We start from the raw sequence: 24,292 nt of genomic DNA, 5'->3' as shown, positions 1-24,292 counted from the left end.
ACACAATGTAACGAATATTCGCGGTGCCATCATTTGGCAGTGGAGAGAAAGTCACTGAAAATAAAACCACCGCGAATTCGAACATTTCAAGATTTATAATATTGATTTACAAAAAAAGACGCCCGATAATGAGGAACTTACGTATACCCAATATCAACAAATACAAGTTTTCACTGTTACCAGGCATAAAGTAATGTTAACGACACAGAGAGTTTGTACGCTGTCGTTTTAATACACGCTTTGATTTCTGAGTAAACTTCGCCACTTTAAATTTCTAGAACTAATCTACCGCTAGTTGTCAGAAACTGGACATAACTTCACCATAGGCACCAACACAGTGGCGTTACGGTTGATTTAGAGTTACAATATGTCTAAATATTGTCTCCCCTGAGGTTTTCTGAACATTAAATGCATTTAGTATCTCTCATATACATTGTCTTCAGCACCATAAGTATCTAATACTGTTATTTCTTTTCCAACCTGATACAGGTATATATGTTATTAAGAATACATATCAAGGATACTAGGTACGGTTTGTTTTTGAATCCATAATACCTCTGTCACACAGAACGAACATCGAATCTGCGCGCTCCAAATGATTTTTAGGGATGGGTTAGCGTATCACTAAAAGCTCCGTTAAATATGATTTGTAGACGAAAATGCGCGCTAACCCTTTCGGCGATGCGCAAACATGACCGAAGCGACTGTGTGACAGGGACATGGAGAAGGTTTTGCATCAGTAGCTATCATTGGCGTATATCACTGCTTCTTGGTACTTGACAAAACTGCAGCACTTTCTTCCAACTTCAGCGTTTCTTTGTAGCACCATGTCATGACAGCCATTATTGACATTCACATTAAAACAACTTTTACTGTGAATTAGCGATTAGTTGATGTCCACAATTACACAAATGTTTAGCTTTCCCTATGCTATCTGACAGCAAAAGTCACAATTTTTAAGAATATAAAACACCCTGACGAACAAAAGCCAAAGTCAATATAGAGAAGATCGCCTTATCACTTAAACATATACATAACACGAAAAGCTTTTAAGTACGTCGATGGCTAGATAAAATGTTAAGGAAGGTTAAATAATATCACGTTGTGTAGAAAAATAAATACTAATATCAAATACGAGAACAGTCCAGCAACATTGATATATGACAAAAAATGTAACAAAATACCTCTTTTTTCTCTGCTGTAGTAGGATACTTCTACGCTTGATGCCATGTGAGACTGCATGTAACCATGTCTTGGTGTTCGCCTACACTTATGCCCTGTTTTTCACTGTGACGCCAAAGTACAACGAAATAAACGCTACCAGAATATCGTGTCACCCATACACATTTCTATACTACTATCAAATCCCTGATAAGCGCAATAGAATTTCCGAGTAGAAAATCGCATATAGAAACATGACTACTAGCTATCGCTATAAAGCTGTTTCTCTGCCATTCCCTGCCTACGACATTTGCATTGATAGTCCGTTGCTACTATAAATACTATGACTGTCTTATATAGCCAACTTCCATTGGAAGCATTGTAACAGCGCAGCAAGGCATTTGTAAATTGTAACTCAGCTCTATATGGGAAGCCATACATGCACGCTTCAATGACATACTAGTAGTCCCTGAAATACTGGCGATACGCGACAAACAGCACCAGAAAAGGTTAACCTACAATAACATCTATCCGCCTGGTTACATATGTCCCTCATTAAAAACAAAACAAAATGTCTTTTCCAGTATGTGGTATGGGTATGTAACAGATACAACAAGGAAGTTTAAATCCTTTTTTAACCTCCTCGGTTACAGTTTAGATGTGCAGGAATGCCTGTATACTCTACTTAGTACTTTCTTTTCAAAACACTGTTTGGATATGCAGGAGTAAACTCAGTACTGGAAAACGTTGCAATAGAGAGCTCTTTAGACGGATTTTTTTAGGGTGGCGGATATATGATATCTGGCGGAATTGAATAGTAGACCTCATACCCTATGTGCCGAACGTAGCACCAACTGTATGTTTTCATCCTACATAATATATATACGTCATGCAAATTCTACGACGTACTAGAAGGCGTTTTTCGTTTCCTCACTAGCACCCATTTCTCCGCTTCCTTGGGGTCGTGTTGTAGCACGGGAGTCGGCCCCCCTTGCAAAACGTACCCCGTGTCCATATATGCCCTGAGTAGCGCGGTGATGGGCACCACTGCCTCGATGTTCGCCGCTCGCGGCATGCCTCCGCCGTCGGTGAAGGTCGCGATCAGCTCGAAGGACCATTTCCACTTCTCCTCTATACGGACCGATACGCGAAGGTTCCGTATCCATGCCGGTAGAAGCTCCTGTCTGTTACACTCCACGGCTAGGCTTGACAACACTTGTTTGACCTCCTGTAGCCTGCACTCTGGCTGTGTTCTACTGACCACAACCCTGTACTCGTTTCCACCCGCGTTCTTGTTGAAAATGTGCTCTACGATGAGAACGTCGCCCTCCCCTCTCGGGCACATCGCTCTCACTTCCTCCTTCCTCAGCTCCTCGATTAACGGCTGGATCTGGTAGAAATCAGCCTCCTTCTTCAACTGGGAGATTTCCTTGAAGTCGTCGGGCAGCAGCAGCTCCGTGGTGCGGAGAAAGTTCAAGACGAAGCGGAAGAGCTCGCCATCTCTGTCGATGAAGTAGCGTCCTTGGTCGTCCCTCCCCGTGGGTATATCACCGCTGAACATCGCCCCCAACATCGAGTCCGGGTAGCTGGTGAGAGTGGACAGCGATGTCGTGTAGATGTGACCGCCAACGTTTAACGCCACAGGGGGAGACATTTCAAGATTTGGCAAGAAATCGGCAAAACACTGTTGCTACAGCGTTACATACAGTAGCTGTGTACATCAAAAAGCGAATTGGATTCGTGAAATCATCCACCGGCACAGTGCTTTTTACTTCCGGGTGTGTGGAAGGATCCATTTGAGCTTGAGGGGTGCTTTACGTTTGAGGGAATATAAAAGTGAACCGCCCTAAGCCTTGGTTATATGTTGGGAATTCATAATAATCCAATCATCTTCAAAAATCTCAGTCATAATGGTATTTTGCTATTATTTGAACACTGGTAAACAATCGTTATGCAATGACGCAGCCCCAAACAAAAAGTGGGTCATAGGTCATGTTGCGTCATATGACCATTACACAACAACATGGAGGACAGTGCAAAGTCAGACGAGCTGGCCGTCGCAGAATCAAGGTGAGTTGGGCGCTTTCCTTTGACTGTCAACGGTATAAGATGGTGCTGGGCTGTTCCTTATAGTCTTATGTATGAGTGGATCGTTTCAGAAGGTGGAAATCGCTGATAGAGAGACATGGGAAAAGGCAGATCTATACCGATTGCTGATCAAAGTTATTGGCAAAAACATGCAAGTCACTCTTAGCTAATTATAACACTTATGATTCACCTGTGCAAGTTGTAGAAGTATGTTTCCCTTTAATTATCGCGACAGAATAATAGCTAGGTTTCCCAATGTGTAATCCTACTGGTGAATAACAGTTTACTTTTGTTTGTTTTTCCACAATTGCTGTAGCCTCACGAGGCTTTCCACGAAATCGTCTTCCGGGAGGGACGTAAAATGGGGGTCCCGTGCTCGAGGAGGTGCCTCGACCACGTTAAACAGCCTCATTACCCACACTTTGGGTACCTACTGGCTGCAAAATACACCCGATATTATTATTATTATTATTAAACCTTTCTTGTTGTGGTAGGGCACACGTTGAGTCGAACAGTTTTAGTGCAAGAGGTGTACTATTTTGAATGAGGTCCTCTTTGGTGTTTACGCATGGATAAAAGCGTCACCGTTCATGTAAATGATACTGACATCAGTGATAAAATCAAACATACTTTACATAACCCCCTGTGTACCGTGTCGTCTTGAATTGGGGTTGTATACTTAGTGTAAAGCGGACTAAAGCTTAAGAATGCAGAGCACAATTTACATAATCGGACAAACAGCCTCTCTGGTTGAGAGATGTCACAATTACAAAACTTAACTGTAGAAAACATGAAATCTTTTTAGAGACAAAGTTATGGTCATGATATTGTGATAGAAAGTTGAAATTTCTCTCAAGAGTCAAAGAAAAATGTGACACTGTGACACTATGTGAAGCAACAATGAATTTTGAACCTCTAATAAAAGCTCATTAGATTTTACCAAGATCCCAATTTCTCTCCGACTCAGTAATACCAGAATAGTTAAAGTTTAGAAGTAAAGATTGAGAACAGTTGTAGAGTTTGATTTAAGTAACTGTAGATACATGTAGCCTGACTAAACCATGCTCCTATAGTGACAGTTGCTGTCCCCAAGTGGGTATTAAAGTCACCACCCCAGCCAGTGAGAGATTGTGTAAACACAGGCGATAAATACAGTCAAACCTGCCCGAGCGACCACCTCTTCTCAGCGACCACCTGGCCATTTCGACCGCTTTTTTTCGGTCCCGATTTTTTTTCCCATGGACGTAAGCATTAAGCGACCTTTTCTCAACGACCACCTGGCCAACGCGACCGCGACCGGCCCAAATTAGGACCCATAACGACCGCATCATTTTCAAAATTGAGGTTTTCATCGATTTTTTATGATATCTAGCGCGATTTTGTGTCGAAATCGGCCAGTTTGCGTCGTATTTTGACTGCCATTACGAAGTTATGTTTAGAATAATATTTTTGAATTTACAGAATAAGTTTGAATTTACAATTTACAGTGTGCGTGTTGTATTTGACAGTTAATACCTCGCTTCTTTGTGTGCGTGCAGTGTGCTCGCTATTTGCCATTAAACACAACGGAAACCATTTATACTTTACATCGGGCATGTTTTGAGTCGATACTCTTCTCAGCGACCACCTGTCCAAATCGACCGATTTTTCTCGGTCCCCCGATTGGTCGTCTTGGGCAGGTTTGACTGTACCTGTATCATCGACCTGGATGTCTAATCTATCATATTGTGTTTTTATAGCACTGTGTTATGTTTCCAAAATCCAGGTCTTTCCTGGGAAGTTGGCTCAACGTTAAGTGGCGCCCCACATCCATGGCACAGTTAGCCGCAGCTGAGGGGAGGGTGCTACAACGTAAGTTGTTGTGCAATCTGGAATGACATCTGTCCATCATAGAATGGCAGTAACGTTATAAACTTATCAAGAAAATTATATTCTAAAAGAAATACAAGTTTTCTTGTTTCATGTTATCATCACTCCTGTATGGAACTATTTTGTAATGTTCTTTCTCAGAGACATCTCAAAAGTCCAGTGTGCATTTTTGATTAACACATTTTCTTTTAAGCCATTTATGATGAATTTTTTCTATGAAGTCATACTGGGTAACATTATCTTGATTATAAAGAAGTAGGGGTTTTAAAAGCCCACAGGAACATAGTCATATAAGATAACAATAGTGTGTAAAGACTTAATGGATAACTATGATAAATAATAAACAATAAAAGCAAAAAAAATCAGTTCAGTGATTGAGCTTTGCACCGCTGATTTAGTGTTACTTGTGAAATTTTTAAACTGACAGATGAATTTCTGTTCCAGATGTGAAGTCTGCTTTAGAGAGTTTCTACGTACGAATCACAGGCAACAGAAGGATATGGACTCTAAAGGTAGACCCCAAAAAGCCAGAGGCTCTCCCTATTGTCATGGTACATGGCTTTGGAGCTGGATCCGCTATCTGGTTGTTAAATGTTGATGCCATCGCTAAGCACAGATCGCTGTACGCGTTTGACGTTCTCGGGTTCGCGAGAAGTTCTCGGCCAAAGTTCAGCACAGAAGCAGATGTCATAGAAGAGGAGTTTGTGAACTCTATTGAGGAATGGAGGGAGGGCGTCGGCCTGGAGAAGTTCATCCTGCTGGGACACAGCTTTGGGGGTTTTCTGGCAGCCTCCTACTCCATCAAACACCCAGACAGAGTCCAACATCTGATACTGGCCGACCCCTGGGGATTCCCAGAGAGGACAGAGAAGGCTGCTGAAGAACAGAGAGCTCGGGTAAGATGTGTAGATAACTTGTTGGTTTTGTGTCTCTAGATTTTGGTTACCACTTTTACTCAATGTTACCCTCTGAAGGAAACATAGGTTTGTAGCATTTTTATCATTTACAAGTGATCACTTTTTCATGGAGTCTTAGCTTAACAAATATTCTACAGTTATAAGACACATGGGTGACAAAATACACAAGGTTGCATTTTCAGCTGTATGAATCATGCAGACAGGGCTTTAGCCAGCTCGAAAGTTTTTTCCGTCAGCCAATTCCAATCGTCGCGAAAACCGCGAAAATTAATTAGAAGGACTGAACTGAGACCTTGAAAAACGGGTTTTAATGAGATTATCGTATGCGAAAGGGCGCCGACACACATTGTCAACAATCATAACAATAGCAAAACAAACAGTGTGTGGCTTTTACGGCCGTGGACGGCGTCCCCAAGCCGCCTGAAGCTTCCACCAAGGATTTTTGTCCGTCAAGGTTGACGGATTGGTTTGAAAATTTTTCCATCAGACGCAACAAATTTCCGTCAATTGACGGAAAAACGGACGCTGGCTAGAGCCCTGCATGCAGACATCTTCAATGGGAAGAAAGTATATATTGAAAGTCAGGAAATGTACGATGACATCAAGTAGGTACTTGAAAAGTCATGCCTTTCTATCTAACCTGGTATTCCAGATACCATTTTGGATCAAGGCTATCGGTACTGTTGTGTGGCAGTTCAACCCCCTAGCAGCAGTCAGGGTAGCAGGGCCCTGGGGTAAGTAATAACATACTACTATGGCAGTCCATGTACATGTTTGTGATACATCCTATTGATGTTGCAGGTGCCATTATGGATCAAGGCTGTTGGTTCTGTGCTCCTGAACTTCAACCCTCTCGCTGCTGTGAGGGCGGCTGGGCCCTGGGGTAAGTAGGAACTGATCTTTCGTGTGATCGAAGATGGAAACTGTTTTTTTTTTTTCTTGTTGGACCAGTCCAAAAAAATGGACTTGACAAAATGAGTGGACCAGTTTTCAGACCAAGTTGAAAATTATCAGAGGGGTTTACACATTTTAGTGCTTACAGGTTCAAGAAATTAACGAGCAGAGTTGAGTTTATAGCCATTTCTACCAATTTTCTACAGTCAAACTTACAGTTTACATGAAGACAGGATTTTATAACGACCTGATTCTCTAGAACTGGACCATACCTGTACCTGAATTTTCTGTACTACTACTAGTACCCACCACTATGTAGGACGGTTCACTGTTGTTAATTTTTTTTTTTTGTTCCTTTGCTGTAGGCCCAGGTCTTGTACAAAGGTTTCGGCCAGACCTTCAGGCAAAGTTTTCAGAAGTGTTTGATGACGACACGATCTTTAACTACCTCTACCATTGCAATGCCCAGTCTCCGAGGTAGGCCAATATTCTCAAGATAACCTTATTTCTTAAGAAAACCTTTCTGTATATCTTTTATGATCATTGCTGTATGACACTGATCTCTTTAAATTTGGCTGCTTTTTCTGATTATTTTTTGTATCCACCTATACTGGTAGTTCTTCTCTCTTGATTTACTGTCTCTTCAAACTGTTTTATGTGGAAATATACCTTTTTTATGTTACAGTGGTGAGACAGCATTCTCTTACATGCAGATTCCCTTTGGGTGGGCCAAGAACCCGATGCTCCCGCGCATGATGCAGCTACGGCGGGACGTCCCGGTCACGTTCATCTACGGGGCCCGGTCCTGGATGGACAAGGAGTCGGGAAAACAAGTGAAGGCGCAACGGCAGGGCTCGTATGTGGATGTGCAGGTGAGAAGGGTTATTTTACAAACCTGAAGCATTCATGATAATAAATATGATTGGATATAAGGTTGTTGTGTCACTGATCACAGAAGGTTTGTGCAATCTAATCAGGTGAAAAGGCATGTCCCTGTGGCTCAACTGGTAGCAGCCTCACAGTTTTACTCCTGGTTCCAGTTAGTTGATTACTTAGAGACCTCCAATCCTGGGAAGGGCATCTTGGTTGGAGCTAGCAACCCTCGCTGTAACAAATACACACTGCTACTGAAACAGCAAGGAAACTTTCTGCCATATGTGCCACTAGGTACTACAAGAGTCTGAACAGAACAGAAAGAAGGGAGCCCTAATGGCTACCTTAGCATGGAGAAGGTTAAATCTGACTTGAGTGAACTACTTGCCGAAACATTGTGTATTTTGTGTAATGCTAGTTATCACACCCCTCCTTCACCTTAAAAAAGTCTTGTGCAGGCCAGGCAAACAGGTCACAAGTGATGTTTGCCTACTCCTCCTCAAGACAGAAAGATGGCAACAAATTCTCTCTCACAGGATAACAATCTTTTTTATTCCATTGTAGAGTGTGCCAGAGGCTGGTCACCACGTGTATGCAGACCAGTACCAGGACTTCAACAGGCTGGTGGTGCAAGTTTGTGCAAAGACAGACAAAGCACAGCTGTCTGTGAAGAACAATGTAGAGACAACTATTTAGATAGTGCTGTTAGAACAGACTGATCAACAGGACGGCATGGTGGCCAGTTTCACATCCCACCAATATTACGCACATTCTCTAAGCCCCTGTCACACGACAAGCTTTATCCGTTGATCACAAGAAGGTAGCCAAATTTAAAAATGGAGACTCACCTAAACATCTATCCCATCACATTGGATGGGACATAGGGACTTGCAAGCAACTACCAATCTCAAAATATTGTGTAAAGATCGAGAGAACACCTGGTATATTACTGCCAGAAATGTCATTTAAAGCTTACAGACTTGTTGGCCTATCGATTTGCCTTCTGTGTGACAGGGGCATTAATGTTATAGTAGACCGTGATAAACACTGCAATGTATGAAAGCAAAATATTGAATGTGGAACCATTTTGCAATAAAATGTGTGTCTATTTTTGTCTAAATTTAAGAGATTGAGCAATTCTGCAACAGTTAAGTTTCAGGTGATTCAATGTGCTCTGCTAGCCTATATTTGTTAAAAGAAAGTTTAGGGTAGACTGCGATGAAGGCAATGTATAAAGGAAAAACATTGAATGTATGCCATTGAGAACACTTTTCAATTTACAATACTAGTAAACAATGGGAGTAAGAAAATCAGGTTCAATACAATGTACAACTGGCCTGTATTTGGTGCTGAACAACAAATCTTACATGCTCCTTTGTTTTGGGAAAAGACCTTTTTAACTGAACTACAATTGGTCTAGCATTAACTTTTAAAATGCATTAGTTACTATGAAAGTATACGATGTAAGTGGAGCTCAGTAATATACACCCAATACTATTGTTTGATGATATATATTATTTTGGTTACTTAATTGAAGCACTCAAGAGATTTGGAGCCCTTGATAGGTCTTAAAGTAAAAGATTTGCAGAATTGTAGATGTCAGAAATTTCAGTATCACTGTGTATACAGGAAAGTATGCTGTTACCTGTATGTTACCTTTACCATAGATGCAGTACAACTCCAAATGTTAGTTTTCCAAAATGGTGCTTTCAGGATTGAAAATGACTTTCTGGGTCAGCAAAGAGCTGAGCATAGATTTTGCTGCAGTCTTTCTAGCCTGATGTCACGTGAATACAGTGCCATGTACAAGTGTATGTATCGGGGTCTGCAAGTCTTTCTCCCCACTAGGCATAACCCTACCTACCTAGGCACACCTTAGCTCTTATGTTCAATAAGCTGTTTTAGCTTTATGTGCTATGTTATTACTCTAATTCACTGCACAGCAGATGCAATGGGTGGCTGAATTTAATCTAATGTGTCTAAATTCCAAATTTACCATTATGTTATGAGTGCCGAGAAAGTAGTTTCTAATGTGCAACACACCAACCCATACGGACCTCTGTAAACTCAGGAATGTCTTGCATATTTAATGTTGTCAGATGAACTTCAATGTATTGATGGCCATGACAGATTAACACACGGAACAGGTTTTAACAAATATATAATGTTACATGTGTATGAATTTTTCTCATTGATATTGAATTATATTAGGTAGATTTTTTATAATACCCAACGTCTCGTTTGTGTCATGGAATATTTTGTACTGCTCTTTTATCTTAGAGGAGATGTAGAATAGATTGTCTTGGTGGGGATAGTGGAATTGAAGGCCCAGGAAAATTTTCTGAATATCACCTTAGATGGTGTTTGTCACATTTTGAGATGCACACACCTGTCCTTGGTGCTGAACAACACACACAGGTAAATATACCTGTTCTTGGTGCCGAACACCATCCACATACAAGCAAACATACCTGTCCTTGGTGCTGAACACCATCAACACACAAGGAAAACATACCTGTCCTTGGTGCTGAACATCATCCACACATAGCCAAACACACCTGTCCCTGGTGCTAAATACCATTCACTTCACAGATAAACACACCTATCCTTGGTGCTAAACACCATCCACACACAGACAAACACACCTGTCCTTGGTGCTGAACACCATCCACACACAGGTAAACACACCTGTCCTTGGTGCTGAACACCATCCACACACTGGTAAACACACGTCAGTGACGTCACTGGTGCTGAACACCATCCACACCTTACCTCACTACTCCGGTAGCCTCACACACATTTAGATAAACCTAAAAATCCGTAGCTTTATTTTCTAAATTTAAAAAAAATCTAAGGAGGTCTCCGTCTTGGAGGCCAACATCCTCCTCAATCACCCTCTTAAGAGTCAGGGATGGTCGGCCACGTCTTCTCTTGTCGTCAGGCCGCCAGAGCAGAACCCTTCCGGCCATCTCGTCGTGGCGAATCACATGACCGGCAAGGGCCAGGAGTCGGTCGCGGATGACTCTGGTAATCCGTGGCAGGCCATTGTAGAGTTGTGTGTTGGTGGTATGACTCTTCCAGTCAACATTGAAGGTGGCACGAAGGAGCCGGGTATAGTTCCCGTCAAGTTTCTTGCAAAGGGATATTCCACAGGGATAAACACAACCAGTAACGGAACTAGTATCAAATGTCGAAGTAAGTCGGTCAGAAAACTTCACAATCGTCCACCTAACATCTGCTTTGAGCTGATGACGTAAGGGGAACGCAACCCAATAGGTCAAAGTTCACGCCGGAGTTACATAACAGTTTGTGTTTATCTGGGCAACATGACGGACGTCAGCGTCCCGCAACAGGAACAATCGTCTAGCCGCGAACCCAGGTGAGTTTACGTTTCTCTCAGCGTGCCAGAATGTAGTCTACGAGTCAAAGTATCAGTCTGAAGTTCGAGAAAGTGTTAAATGTTTTCGTAAAATGAGTTTTAAGGCGCTGGAAGGGACCGAGAAGTGCAGGACAGTAGGATCCAAGGAACCGGTAGTGGGGCGTTCACCTTTGAGAAAAGCTGCAAGTCATCGGACATTTGAATATGAATCATCGTTATTCGTGTGATGTTCTCACTTCTCCCAACCTTTTTGCATTGGTTGTTCTCAGGGAATTCGTACGTAGAAAGTCGGGATGAATTTCAGTTTAGTAGGGAGAAGTTTTTCAAGGATTTGTGAAGCTATGTTTGACGTGTCTTATAATGTAAACAGGTGCCGGTTGGGAAGGCGGCTGAAGTGGCGCCCGACGTCTTCAGCTCACCTCGCCGCCGCTGAGACAAGGGTCCTGCAGCGTAAGTTGGCATCTTAAGAAATTTAAACTTTCTTGTTAGCTTTAAACTGTTCTAAATATACATATATATATATAACCCAGCTCTTCTTGCAACGTCTATCGTGTATCTCATAATGTGCTCAAAGGTACCATATAATGGAGATGCAAGTTCACCTTTACCGGCGAGATATTTCCGTTGTTTATATATTTTGTTATATATTTTGAATATATTTGTCCTAATATCTCTAACATCAATGGAATGTTGAGATGACAGCTATTTACCAATATATATAATATAATAGATGTGTACCAATTAAACATTGTTCTTCCTAGATGTGAAGTCAAAAGTGGAGAGATTCTACATCCCGATCTCCAACAACAGAAGGGTATGGACCCTGAAAGTGGACTCCCCAAATCCAGAGGCCCTTCCGATCGTCCTGATTCACGGTTTCGGAGCTGGAGTAGGTTTCTGGTTACTAAACATTGACGCACTCGCCAAGCACAGAGCTGTCTATGCTTTTGACGTGCTGGGCTTTGGGCAAAGTTCTCGGCCAAAGTTTGGCACCGACGCAGACGCTGTGGAAGAGACATTTGTGAACTCTATCGAGGAATGGAGGGAGGGTGTCGGGCTGGAGAAGTTCATCCTGCTGGGACACAGCTTTGGGGGTTTTCTGGCATCCTCTTACTCCATCAAACACCCAGACAGAGTCAAACATCTGATACTGGCCGACCCCTGGGGATTCCCAGAGAGGACAGAAGAGGCTGCTGAGGAACAGAGAGCTCGGGTAAGGGGTTAGCCTGGTACTCAGTCATCTTTAGCTTATGTCTGCTTCCAACAGCCTGGTAGAGACTATTTGGAAGCAGACACTTCATGAAAATAATTGATGCAAGGCTAGTAATCCATTGTTAAACTCTATATGCCTTTTTTCCTTGTTTTTTTTTTTAAACAAAGTTCTTGCAATGACAGTTTCTGAAACATCTACAGATAACGGCATCAGAACTCTTGTGCTGGATGTCCATCACTCTGGGATGGTAATTACACTTTCAATGCGCAAACTGCAAGAAGAGAAACATTTTAAGTAATTTTAAAACTCTAACGTTACATCTTCCATCACACAAATAAACGTCAAACACCTTTCTCTTGATATCAAATCATGGGTTGTCTGGAATGTACAGGCTTTTTTTAATGAACTCAGTCTGGCATTTTAGCTGAATATGTAAGACTAATGTTTAAAATTGTTGCAGATCCCAGTCTGGATGAGAGCGATTGGTTCCATACTGCTGCGCTTCAACCCACTGTCACCCTTCAGAGCAGCAGGGCCTTGGGGTGAGCAGATTTAGTAACCTTATGTTAGCAAATTAGCATGAAATATCTTGAAATATCATGTGACAACTCAGTATACCTGAGCTAAAGTAAAGTGTTTCAGATGATATCTACAATTCTTCTTCAATGACATGGAAAAGTAAGTTTTGTCCAGTTGACTTGAGTACTTCTTGAACAAAAAATGTATTGGCTTGGTGTGGTTTATATTTTCCTTGTCATGTTTACCATAGGTCCAAAACTCGTAAGGAGGGCAAGACCAGATCTTCAAGCCAAGTTTGTCGATGCTTTTGAGGACTTCACTGTCATTGACTACCTCTACCACTGCAATGCACAGCCCCCAAGGTAGGGGGCATTCACGTACTTCTTACACGTCAAAATCATAGTTGAATGCCTTGCTTCCTTTTTAAACTGTTAAGTGTTAGTTAAGGGCAATCATGAGTCAAAATGAAAAGTTTGGGAATAAAGTTTGTCTATCTCAGGAAATGAAGCAAACATTGCTTCTGAAGGGTTCAAGAGAAGTTCCAGTACTACAGTCATGTTCCAAAAATAATGCGTCATTCTTCCAGAGACAAAGGCTAGAGTTACAGCAGAAATTTCACCTTGTTCTCTATATACTTATCAAGAAGAGCAGTAGTGACCCAGTGTAATTGTAGCGTGTCTGCATTGCACTGGTAGCTATTCAAAAAGGTTCATATTTCATCCTTAGCCTGCCGTTGACCACTTCACCTTATTTTGTACCACTTCTTATAAAGTCTTGTTTCCTATTGACATGTTCCTGTTGTGTATTCCAGTGCTGAGGTGGCGTTCAGCCACTTACAGATCCCGTATGGCTTTGCCAGGAATGCCATGCTGCCCCGCATGACACAGCTCAGGGAGGATGTGCCCATCACGTTCATCTTCGGTGGTGATTCCTGGATGGACAGCAGGCCAGGGAAGCAGACAAAGGTTCTAAGGGAGGAGTCGTATGTAGACGTAATGGTGAGAGTTTCGCCCCTTTGTTGCATCACTGTCTGTGTGAATTAACTGTGACTCTTCCATCTGCCATGTGATTAAAAAATATTTTCCTAGCATAATTACAGTAGAGAAATGTAAGGCCACACCAATTTAATTTCTTGGTTCACGGGTTCGCTCGCTCCTATTTTTTGGGAAAAAAAAATAAAAATTACCACTCAGCAAATTTTCACCATTAACGAAACAATTCACCAACTTTCTGGTGTAGCAAATTGGCCTTTATATTTTAAGCTCCTTAAAGTGTGGGTACAGGTGCTGTTACTGTACAGTAATAGTGTTTTAGTACTTTTTTCAAGCTGAAACTTTTTATCCTATATGTTTTGGATTGGCCCTTACCTTTACCCCAACCATTTTACAATTTTTATTTTTATTTTTATTTCGCCCTTTCGCTCCATATTTTTTATGAAAAAATCCTTGAACCAAGAAATTAAATTGGTGTGGCCTAAGAGGTAAAAAAAAAAGGACCTTAATCTAGCTAAGCTTATAATAGATGCATGACATAATAATAGAGACAAAGGCATGTGCTATAGTATACCACGCTACCGCAAACTCAAAACCACTGCAAAAACATTTTTTTAGTACAGAGGACAGCAAAATTGAATTTCCAGTTTATATGCAACTTTTGTTTTTGTCTGCAGTACATTCCGGAGGCGGGGCACCACGTGTATGCTGACCAACCAGACAAGTTCAACAGGAAGGTGGTGTGGGTTTGTAATAATGTGGACAGAGCACACCAGTCAGAAACTATGCAAACTATGGAGACAAGCATCTAACATATTCCGTATCATCATGATCAGTGCCTTCTCAAACTCCAAGTGACCAGTTTTTATTGTATTGAAATATTGATATATTACAGTTTAAAGCTATTGATTTGGCTTGACTTATATGTGCCTCTCTGCCACTACCACCCGAACCAATATCAAAGCTACCAGAAAGTCCAACAGTATCAGAAACCTGCATACACTTAAGTAATTGATTTCTGCATTGTCATAAGCACACTGTAAATATACATATATAGTATGCATGCCTACAGCCTCCGTATTTTTGTTAGTGTTAGTCAATGTTTTGATACCCTCTCCTTTGATTTGTTAACTATGGGTAAAATGCATTGAGAATTGGCTTACAACAAGTATACTTTAGTAGCTGGTTGTTAAGCTGGAACTTTTGATGACTTAAAATGTACCATCAGGTAAATATACGTTACAAAATGTTTCTCGATTGTGTCTCATCTACCACTATATACAGGGCTCGAAATAGTGGGTGTTTGTGCACCCAAAATTGGAGCTGTGCACCCAATTTTTTTCATAGGCTTATGTATGTTAAGATGTCAATATACTAAGTAAACACCATATTCTTGACATCTATGTGTTAGAAAGATAATAAAATGACTGTCATAGTACTTCCGATTTCTGAAGAGCTCCGATCAAATTACTTATCTAGTAGGTTTGCAATTAGGTTATTCTGATATTCTACTTTATTCTACTAGTATGTAGTGCACCCAAAAATATTTTGGTGCACCCAATTTTCTAGGTTGGGTGCACCAGTGCACCTATTCCCAAAAATGAATTTCGAGCCCTGATATAACGTTACAATTAATCTTAATTAAACAAAGAAAAGAAATGGATATTATCATGTGACTGTGGGCACCATGTGTTTTGGATTCATTGTTTTGTTTCTACTTGAATAAAGACAATCAAGCTGATTACAATTAGAACTTTATGTCAAAGTTATGATGCAGAATAAATGGTGATGTGTATACGCAGCATTATCTAAGTAATTGTTACATTAGAGGGAATAACAGTCATACTGACATATTGCACATTGTGCAAAGGTTTACAAAAACATCACAAACCATGTTCCATTTATTGCATTTGGAAAAGGATGACTCTTGACTTTCCCTTCATATGCATTACTAATATACTATCACTTTTATTTCCTTAAGCTACTTTTACTGTCAGTATTTTTATATTCAGGTAAAAAATTCTGTAGTGCACTTCAAGAGGGCGATTTTGGACATCACTCATATTTTTAACCCTTAATTATACTATGAAGTGTTAAAGCTCCCTAAACATATAAAACTTACCTAACACTATGTCACAGTCTGCATAATGTGTCTGCAAACTCCACTATCCAGGGCTGTAACTGTGCTGGCAATGTTGGATGTGCCACTATAAGCATGATTTAATCAGACTATGACACTAGTTATATGGTTAACTTCATTTCTTGACCATATCCATAATTTTTATCATATTTTCATCCTCGAAATACAACATTGAACTTTTAGAGGAAGCTCTTTAGTACAACACAAATTTTCAAAATTACCATGTGGAAAGGAATACTGGAAACCCCCATTCCTAGTGGTGTTAAGTAAACTGTTACCCCCTATTACAGCACTATTTATGCTCCACCCTTTCTAGCGCCACGTAGAAGGCCTGCTTGTCACTGAGGTCGTGCCATCCGATTGGTCCAATTTCACAGTCTGCACAGATCAGGAACTTGATGTTTTCTACGGTGTTGGTGAAACCGACGTTCTCGAACGTGTACATGTCCGTCACCAGCCAGAAGTCCTGCAGGGTGTCCCCGCCCGCATCTGTACCTTCCGTCTTCTTCCTCATGCTGGGAAGGAACTTCTGGAAACAGAGAACACTTCTTGTTAGTTCAGTTAGGAAAAAATGCTGTCAGATTTTATTATTGGTTGCAAGGACTGTGTGGCCCCTGGTTGCTCTTTCAATCAAGTATGACCTAGCAGGAAGACACAGACACATCACAGGCAATGGAAAGACCAGACGATAAAAGACAAAGGACTTAAGTCTAAGAAGTCTAAGGGCCTGGACCATACAACATAAAACATTATATGCACGCAAATTATGCTGGCAACATAATGTTGTAATAGCTAAAAGTGGATCTGAATAAAGTCAAAGTCATAACCATGGTAACAGGCCAGTTTTGTCTTAAGATAACCCAGCCTTTAATTGAAAACACACTATTTTCACTTGTTGGTTAACGTTGCGACTAGTGCTTGGCTGAACATCGTGGAAACAACAGTAACATTTCAATCCCAAACCAAGGAGGTTAAAAAAGACCTTTTAACCTCCTTGCCCAAACTAACCTGGAATCCAGTCTCTCGCTGGCTCGGCCTACCGTACTTAGTGCAAGCTCTCCACGGGGCCACTGTGGGTCTGAGCCGCCGGGATAATTGGCCCGACCCGGTAGAATTTTCACGCGGTTGGACTTTGCCCAGGGGGGTTAATTGCCGGCCTAGCCGGATAATTAACCCCCTGGGCTAAAGTCTAACCCCGTGAAAATACTACCGGGTGTGGCCCATTACCCCGGCGGCTGGGAGCTTCCCTGGCCCCGTAGAGAGCCTGCACTAACTACGGTATAAGGCCGAGCGAGAGACTGGATTCCAGGTTATGCCCAAACCAAATATCTGAACACCCTTTGTGCTAATTTTGCTACGTTGGGGAGGGGGGCGGCCTCACCTCTTTCTTGACCAGCGTAGCGTTGTTCGGTTTCAGTACCACACTGCCACAGCGCTGACACGTCACAGTCTTCGCATTCTTCTCTCCGTCTGATAGTAGCTCCTCCATCCTGTATTTTCCCTCAAAACAGTTTCTTTGAGTTTGTTTCAATACTGCAAAATCATTCTTCTGCACTGTCCGTCGAAACTCTGAGGTTCACCTGTGGGACGTGGGACTATCGTTGTGTTTACTACATGCCTGTAAAATTAATGTCACTTTTTTTAAACAAAATCATATAATATTCAACAAGTTATATACAATTTTGTTAAGTTTGTGATTTTATGATAGTTGTGTTGTTGAAGAATAATTTATGTTTTGAATTTTTAGCATATTTAGTTGCATGAATTTGTAGGCAGCATTTTGGTAATGTAAGACAGCCTAAATTTCAGGCATTGTGGGAAAAGGTCCTTTGGTCACGAATGCACAGAAAGAGGGAGGGCGACGAAGTTTTTTTGGAAGTTGGTGATCGAAAAGTAGTTGTAACTCCACTAGAATGTCCGGCAGCGGCATATCGTTTGTGACAGAGGCGCAGGTAGAGGAGACGAAGAAGAAACGTCAGGAGGAGTGGGAGAAAGTCAGAACCGCCGACCAACCCGAAGGTTTGTTTAAACCCTGATGCACGTCGTGTCAACACGAAACGCTGCAAAAAATTGTTTTGACCAATTTGATTTTAACAGCATGTTATTGTTACAACTGGCAGCTTTGATTGTTCGGTTGCTTTTTTGGAACCTTTAAGATTTAAGACCCCTGTCGGGAGATCAAACATTTAAACACTCAGATAACTTTGTATACTCAAAATGAAATATGTTGTGTTACGTTTCCACGTGGTTGAGATTTTGTAGGGCACGTCACATATAGAGTAGAGTAGAGTAGAGCAAGGAGCTTATATTTGATTCTCAATATAAGCTCCTTGAGTAGAGTAAATCTATTTTGTGATAATTGAGGGAAGAGAAAATCATCTATGGACTCCATCCCAGAAGAACATGAAGCAATCAAAGTTTCAAACTATTTATCAGTGTCAAGCTGTCAACAATCTCAGTCTCAACAAGTATCCCCTAAACACCATATGTTGGATCATGTACAGTGTTGCTGGGAGGTTAACGTCTCATTTATGCAAATAATGTAGTGGCTTGTATGTTAGAGGGCTTGTATTGCTTGCTGTCTTAGATCACTACAAGCAAGATAATGTTGTATAAGACTGCAAGCAATAGAAGCCTCCCAACAGTTGCCAGTTAGCTAAGATGCAAGTCGTATTATGCACAGACAGGACTCGAAATACTTTTTTCTGCATACCTACACTGGTGCAGGTAACATTGAAAATTAGCTGCACCAGACAAATTTTACCTGCACCACTCTGAATTTAGAAAGTATGAATCATACTAAAATTGTTCAGGAAGACAGGAACCATTGCAATTTCTTCTTTTATACTTTATACTAGTAGGTGGTAACAGTCAATGCAGCTAATAACAAACCATATACACCTACATCACAGGACATCTATGTATAAAACTCAGTATATGGACCAGTGCAGGTTAGGTGCAGGTAGACACCAGAATTACCTGCACAGCTCCAATTTTACTTGCACTAACCTGCATACGCAGGTGGTATTTCAAGCCCTGACAGAGTTACTTTTGAGATGAAACAAAATCAGGACTTATTGATTGAGTAGACCCTTAATGTCCCTTCTTACATTCAGAATGCCCAGAGGAGGAGTATGATCCTCGGTCGCTGTTCGACAGACTGGAAGAACAGAAGGAGAAGAAACAGGCTGAGTACGAGGAACAGTTCAAGTTCAGTAAGTATTCCAGCAACTGCTTTCTTACTCAATCTGGTATGTGCAAGAACGGTATCTTATAGCATGTATTACAACAACAGAGCTCTGGATGACCCACGTTTCAGTTCAGTGACCTGAAAAAATGAAGAGCAGCCTAAATTGGATCCGGAAGTTCCTACCTACACCAGAAGAACTCAACTCTACGCTACTCTATTTGGGACAATGGCCACCAAAATTTGGCCTGGGACAACTGGTTGTGCAATTTGGAAAATTTCAGGACCACAGAAAAATTCACAGCACATGGCCAATGCAATCCTGAACTTGTTAATGTGTCTCTTCTAGGGACAACATTCGGCAGAAAGTCACTGACACTGAGTATTATTGTACTTAGTAAATGATTTACCATGATAGTTACCCCTTTTGTTCCCCTAAAAAGCCTCGGACAATTCAAGCTTTCTTTTGGACAGTTGGAATTACTTAACTGCACATCTGTTGGTAGCAACAACTAATCAGTTAAAAGCTTCACTTGTTAATAGTTAGCAGTTAGCAGTTACCTTATGCTGCCACCTAGGCTGGCTTGACTCAACCCTTTTGCTACCTGTATTTGTAGAGAACCAGTTCCGTGGGCTGGAAGAGGAGGAGACAAACTTCCTCGGGGAGGTGGACAACATCCGAGCCAAGATAGAGAGACAGAAGAGACAAGAGGAGTGGGAGGTCATCAGGGAACAGAGAATATCCTTGGGGACTGGTCCATATTAGAAGTTAGATGGGGGGAATGGCGGTTTCATGGTGGGAGTAAGACTAAGAGAGAGATTTTTTTCCCCAAAGAAAAGGTGGAATATGCCAAGGTCACATTTCCAAAATGATGCCCAGTCAGGCAGTTTGTGGGAAATGAATTATGATGTAAAGGACAACAAAACACACACACACAAAATTTGTTCCTTTATATACAGAGACTTAATTTCTAGCTCCCACAAGTAGTCTGGCCCTTGTTTGGTAATGTGACCTATGGCAGAAAATGTAGTACAGTAGTACTCAAAGTACAGTTGAAAGGAAAGAGGTGCTACTTTTTTTGCTATTTTTTTTAAAGGTTTCAGTCAACAGAATACTATATATGAAGTCCCTTGAAGTTTTAATAATACAATACAGTACTAGCAGAGCCTTTTTATGTCAGAATAACTTTGGCACTGTATTTTAAAATCGTCTTTTGTAAGGTAAACATCCTCAAAAGTGTGTCATGTATGGCCTTGTGCATGACTGACCATAAAACAGTCGGTGGTGTTATCAGATAGAATCCATGCAAAATTACCTTGCAATGTTAACAAGTGCTGGCAAAGTCTGGATGACATTTTCTAAAAGTAAAAGTACAATGTAATTCTGATCCAGGTTAGATCATCAAGAGTTGTGCTGTTAGCCTATTTCCTTAACCCCTTCTTACAAAGCTCTAGAACTTGTCAATGAAGCAGGGGAGGCGGCAACTAGCAGCACTTCACAGTCTCCCCAGGAGCAAAGTGCCAAGAGACCCACCCCAAAACCTGTACCCAACCAGCCAAGGAAGTCCCAACAGGCACTACTAGCTGGGGCTGTCAAGAGAAAGAGGTTGGACGAGCAGTGCTCTATCAGTCCCGCAAATTGTTTAGTCAAACTGCTTTTTGGTGTATATTATTACCTCGATGTCTAACTTTCATTGACGTGCAAGGAATTGATTCATTGACAAAGTTCCAGCCCTTTCAGTTCTTGTATATGTTATCTTGATATGAATGATGATACCTTTGTTTTGCTAAAAGTGAAGTCCACATTAACAGTTCAATCTCTATATTTGACATTTCTTACTTTCTTCTATATTGTACTTTCCAGAAGCAGTAGTGATGATGTAAAAGATACCAGTAGTCTTCCAAAAGCAACAAAGTCTGAAGACAGTTCATCACATGGTGAGATTCAATCTTTCTAGGGGAAATATTCACTATTCTATCATTCTTTGGCAGCCCCTTGTATCATCTTTTCTTTTAATATTTGTGTATTCAAATGTCCACATAGATACTGAAACAAGACAGCTACCAGATCACTGATAAGGGTAGAGCAGAAAACAATCCTGTGCTATAGAGTTACAAATTCTGTCATTTTTTGGTAGCTCCTTGTTTCTTCTTCTCTCTCAACATTTGTGCATTCTAATGCCCACATTGACACAAAAACAGCAGAGGCACCTGATGACAGTAGAACAGACAACACTCCTGCTGAACAGTTACTGTCATGACTGTGCTGTACACTACTCTACCCTAGAAATTGTCAATTTTTGGCAGCCCCTTGTGTCTTCTTTTCTTTTCATAATTGTGTATTCAAATGTCCTCATAGATACAGAAAAAAAATAAGGCAACCACCACACAACTGTAGAACAGACAGAGTTCTAGATTCTGTCAATTTTGGTAGCTCCCTGTATCTTTTTGATTTTGAACATGTGTGCATCCTAATGTCTCCACAGACACAGAAACAGCGCAGGTACCAGACGACAGTAGAACAACAACAGACAGCGCTCCTGCCGTGGCGTTACAGACAGCGCAGGTGGTGGCGGTGCTTCCCGGTCTGGGCGCGTACAACTACAGCAGTGACTCCAGCGACGCTTCCAGTGACGAGTCTGACGTTATCGAGGTTGTCCCCATCCTGATGAAGGGTTGCGCTGGAACGGCGGCCAGTAAACTTGCAGCAGGGGGGAAACATCAACACCACAGACACTGACATCTGTCACTGTAGATCACAGGCCACACCAATTTATGTACTTGGTTCTTGCAGTTGTAATAGTCTAAAGTTAACATTAAGAAATAGTATGTTATTGAAACAAAGGGCTGTGAGATAAACATGAATCTAACTACTGTAAATGTGTTTAAGTTTCCTGGGATTTAATTTTGCTTTATAGAGAAATTGGAGTGTTTGCGGCGGTTTTAAGTACATGTTTGAAACAATAGATAGGTGGACAAAATACAAATTGCTTTGGTCTAAGTTCAAACTGAAGAGGTCACTGTGAAAAATGTGACCATTAAACCATTGCAAAATTTTCCTCATTTACAGTATAACCCCCAGAAACTCTGCATCCCTAAGTGCAGACTTCATCATAGACTCTGTTTTCATTTTGACTTTGAAGTTCAGCATTTAGTTTGAATCCAAGAACCTACCAATCAAATTGGTGTGGCCTGATATTTGATTTTGAATAACACTGGCCACTTTGAATTTGGAAAGTCACTAGGAATATAGAGATGGAAAATCTAACCAACTTTGCCACTTACATTTCAGCAAGTTGTTGTGTGTAAAGGAAAGTGTCACATGTAATGTGACTAAACATGTGTCCCTCTATATTGCTATTTCTCTCATAACCTGTACAGTTGTAGTGATATTTGACACTAGAGTAAATTAGATTTTTATGATCGTAGCATCTTTTCACAATCTTTAAAGTGGCCAATGTTAAATGTAGTTCTTGAAAATGCTGTTCTATTACTATTGTAATAATACTACAGTGTACATACATATAATGCTTGTAAGGTGTGTTCTGATGGTCAATACTGTAAAAGCAAAACAATGTTTTCTTGAGTATTACAAACACAGAATGCTGTGAAATGTAGAAAAATTCTCATCTTCTCAAGGAATGACATTGTTTGATTGAACAACATATGGGAGTGATACTTTATCTTCAGATTCCGCTACCAGCATTCCTCATACATGTATAAGAAAGGATGCTTGAAAGAAAACCTTGTCTGTTTCTAAACTACTATATGAATGAACTTGCATAATGTGTTACTCTTTATATGGTACTAATTAGTATCTTCTAATATGTCAACTTAGACACAGCCTTTCTAAAAAAAAAGCCGCAGAATTTTCTAAATATTCTAGCATTGTAGTTAGGACATTTGCACTAAACTTTTAAATGCCCTCCCCCTCCTGCCACGATTGATACTTTCCTGTCTCTCTTTAAGTTAACAAGAGCTCCAGCTACTGACCAATCACACAGTCGTACCCATACAGACATTCTCTGATTGGTCAAACAACTAATTGCCATGCTACCGTTGGTTGAATTTCTAATTGTGATGGACAGTCAGGATTCGTCTATTGACTTAAGATGGCAGGACAAGATGATGCCTAGCCCTGTAGCATTTTTAACATGTTAATTTCATTTTCCCTTTGAAAATTCCGCTACATACTAATGTCCAATGGAATGATAGGCTAACTTATTCACTTACATTTGCAGCTATCCAAATGTGTTGAGAGGAGTGTATTTATAAAATTGATATACGATGTAGTAGGGGGGGCTCTACACAACGTCAATCTTAATTCTTTATGTTGTTTTGCCTTATGGTGTTGAAGTGTTGAGGTCCTGAAAAGAGGCTGAAGTGAATGTTATGTGTGATTTTGATAATCATGAAACTACAGTGGAATTGAAGTAACTACTACCAATTAAACAAGAAAATACCAGATATGGTGTTGTAGTTTTTTGCATGTAGTCCCTGTGTGAACGTACTTTTTTATGTATAAAGTTACACAACTTACAGAAACCTACTCGCATCTGTTTTCCCTACAATACATTTTTGCGGCTCAAAGGGGATATCCTTGTAGCTCACTTGGTAGCAGCCTCACATGTGAGCTCCTGGTTCCAATTAGTTCGGTAATCGAGGGACTCCGGTTCACTCGTGGGTTGGGCATCTCGGTTGGGGCTTCAACCGATTTACGGAAGGGCCTTGTTCAAGGAGGCGTTCTGGCACTGGCTTCTCTAACAATACCGTGATATCACAATGCATATGTTTTGTATTTCTATTTCACATTGTACAGAGAGTAAACACGTAGTAAATATATAACGAGCAATCCCCTGGTTTAGGGAACTTCGAAGGATGACTTGATCCTTCTCGAAATCCAAGGAGGCTTAAAGGGACCTCCTTGATCCACCCTGGTTCTTTTGCACTACATTTGATCGCAGGGAAAACAGCGTCCTTTTAAGTGCACATTTTGGCACTGGCTTCTTCTGTTAAGCTGATATTCGTCATTGGAACGACAGCTACTTCTAAAACCAGCA

At 41.0% G+C, this 24,292-nt stretch overlaps 5 protein-coding genes across 6 annotated transcripts; 3 read left to right on the top strand and 2 right to left on the bottom strand.

Annotated features, from left to right (window-relative positions):
• Positions 1-213: 213 nt before the first annotated feature.
• Positions 214-2,987, bottom strand: LOC118417360 (BTB/POZ domain-containing protein KCTD15-like). Its single transcript, XM_035822911.1, has one exon. It carries the CDS (start codon positions 2,813-2,815, stop codon positions 2,060-2,062), a length of 756 nt encoding a protein of 251 aa, XP_035678804.1. The 5' UTR covers positions 2,816-2,987; the 3' UTR covers positions 214-2,059.
• A 24-nt stretch (positions 2,988-3,011) lies between these two features.
• LOC118417351 ((Lyso)-N-acylphosphatidylethanolamine lipase-like) lies at positions 3,012-10,030 on the top strand. 2 transcript variants are annotated; one of them, XM_035822901.1, is made up of 7 exons: positions 3,012-3,231; positions 5,015-5,100; positions 5,563-6,014; positions 6,837-6,918; positions 7,295-7,406; positions 7,615-7,801; positions 8,367-10,030. In XM_035822901.1, the coding sequence occupies exons 1-7, from the start codon at positions 3,185-3,187 to the stop codon at positions 8,496-8,498; spliced, it is 1,098 nt and encodes a 365-aa protein (XP_035678794.1). In that variant the 5' UTR covers positions 3,012-3,184; the 3' UTR covers positions 8,499-10,030. The 2 variants fall into 2 exon arrangements, with proteins under 2 accessions (XP_035678794.1, XP_035678796.1); XM_035822903.1 differs by lacking the exon at positions 6,837-6,918 and adding an exon at positions 6,688-6,769 and having other exon boundaries at positions 8,367-8,533.
• Positions 10,031-11,048: 1,018 nt separating this feature from the next.
• On the top strand, positions 11,049-15,292 carry LOC118417350 ((Lyso)-N-acylphosphatidylethanolamine lipase-like). Its single transcript, XM_035822900.1, has 7 exons — positions 11,049-11,181; positions 11,552-11,631; positions 11,943-12,394; positions 12,855-12,936; positions 13,164-13,275; positions 13,725-13,911; positions 14,583-15,292. Exons 1-7 carry the CDS (start codon positions 11,129-11,131, stop codon positions 14,715-14,717), a joined length of 1,101 nt encoding a protein of 366 aa, XP_035678793.1. The 5' UTR covers positions 11,049-11,128; the 3' UTR covers positions 14,718-15,292.
• A 301-nt stretch (positions 15,293-15,593) lies between these two features.
• LOC118417364 (guanine nucleotide exchange factor MSS4-like) lies at positions 15,594-17,664 on the bottom strand. Its single transcript, XM_035822919.1, has 2 exons — positions 17,427-17,664; positions 15,594-16,574 (listed from the first exon to the last, which is right to left on the bottom strand). Exons 1-2 carry the CDS (start codon positions 17,532-17,534, stop codon positions 16,338-16,340), a joined length of 345 nt encoding a protein of 114 aa, XP_035678812.1. The 5' UTR covers positions 17,535-17,664; the 3' UTR covers positions 15,594-16,337.
• Positions 17,665-17,844: 180 nt separating this feature from the next.
• LOC118417359 (PSME3-interacting protein-like) lies at positions 17,845-23,086 on the top strand. The gene is made up of 6 exons (XM_035822910.1): positions 17,845-18,064; positions 19,162-19,260; positions 19,850-19,971; positions 20,678-20,838; positions 21,097-21,170; positions 21,719-23,086. The coding sequence occupies exons 1-6, from the start codon at positions 17,959-17,961 to the stop codon at positions 21,970-21,972; spliced, it is 816 nt and encodes a 271-aa protein (XP_035678803.1). The 5' UTR covers positions 17,845-17,958; the 3' UTR covers positions 21,973-23,086.
• Positions 23,087-24,292: the final 1,206 nt, after the last annotated feature.

Source organism: Branchiostoma floridae, chromosome 6 (assembly GCF_000003815.2).
Source record: "Branchiostoma floridae strain S238N-H82 chromosome 6, Bfl_VNyyK, whole genome shotgun sequence".
NCBI classification, from domain to species: domain Eukaryota; kingdom Metazoa; phylum Chordata; class Leptocardii; order Amphioxiformes; family Branchiostomatidae; genus Branchiostoma; species Branchiostoma floridae.
The sequence above is the reverse complement of the archived record's forward strand: the minus strand, read 5'-3'. Positions and strand labels throughout refer to the sequence as shown.

What these genes read in the sequence shown, in the direction of transcription:
- LOC118417359 (XM_035822910.1), top strand. Translation starts at nt 17,959, where the DNA reads ATGTCCGGCAGCGGCATATCGTTTGTGACAGAGGCGCAGGTAGAGGAG. An exon ending in AACCGCCGACCAACCCGAAG is followed by an intron (nt 18,065 to 19,161) that starts GTTTGTTTAAAC and finishes TCTTACATTCAG; the next exon opens with AATGCCCAGAGGAGGAGTAT. An exon ending in CGAGGAACAGTTCAAGTTCA is followed by an intron (nt 19,261 to 19,849) that starts GTAAGTATTCCA and finishes CTGTATTTGTAG; the next exon opens with AGAACCAGTTCCGTGGGCTG.
- LOC118417351 (XM_035822901.1), top strand. Translation starts at nt 3,185, where the DNA reads ATGGAGGACAGTGCAAAGTCAGACGAGCTGGCCGTCGCAGAATCAAG. An exon ending in CTGGCCGTCGCAGAATCAAG is followed by an intron (nt 3,232 to 5,014) that starts GTGAGTTGGGCG and finishes TCCAAAATCCAG; the next exon opens with GTCTTTCCTGGGAAGTTGGC. An exon ending in GCTCGTATGTGGATGTGCAG is followed by an intron (nt 7,802 to 8,366) that starts GTGAGAAGGGTT and finishes ATTCCATTGTAG; the next exon opens with AGTGTGCCAGAGGCTGGTCA.
- LOC118417350 (XM_035822900.1), top strand. Translation starts at nt 11,129, where the DNA reads ATGACGGACGTCAGCGTCCCGCAACAGGAACAATCGTCTAGCCGCGAA. An exon ending in CTGAGGAACAGAGAGCTCGG is followed by an intron (nt 12,395 to 12,854) that starts GTAAGGGGTTAG and finishes AAATTGTTGCAG; the next exon opens with ATCCCAGTCTGGATGAGAGC. An exon ending in CAGAGCAGCAGGGCCTTGGG is followed by an intron (nt 12,937 to 13,163) that starts GTGAGCAGATTT and finishes TGTTTACCATAG; the next exon opens with GTCCAAAACTCGTAAGGAGG.
- LOC118417364 (XM_035822919.1), bottom strand. Translation starts at nt 17,534, where the DNA reads ATGGAGGAGCTACTATCAGACGGAGAGAAGAATGCGAAGACTGTGACG. An exon ending in CTACGCTGGTCAAGAAAGAG is followed by an intron (nt 16,575 to 17,426) that starts GTGAGGCCGCCC and finishes CTCTGTTTCCAG; the next exon opens with AAGTTCCTTCCCAGCATGAG.
- LOC118417360 (XM_035822911.1), bottom strand. Translation starts at nt 2,815, where the DNA reads ATGTCTCCCCCTGTGGCGTTAAACGTTGGCGGTCACATCTACACGACA.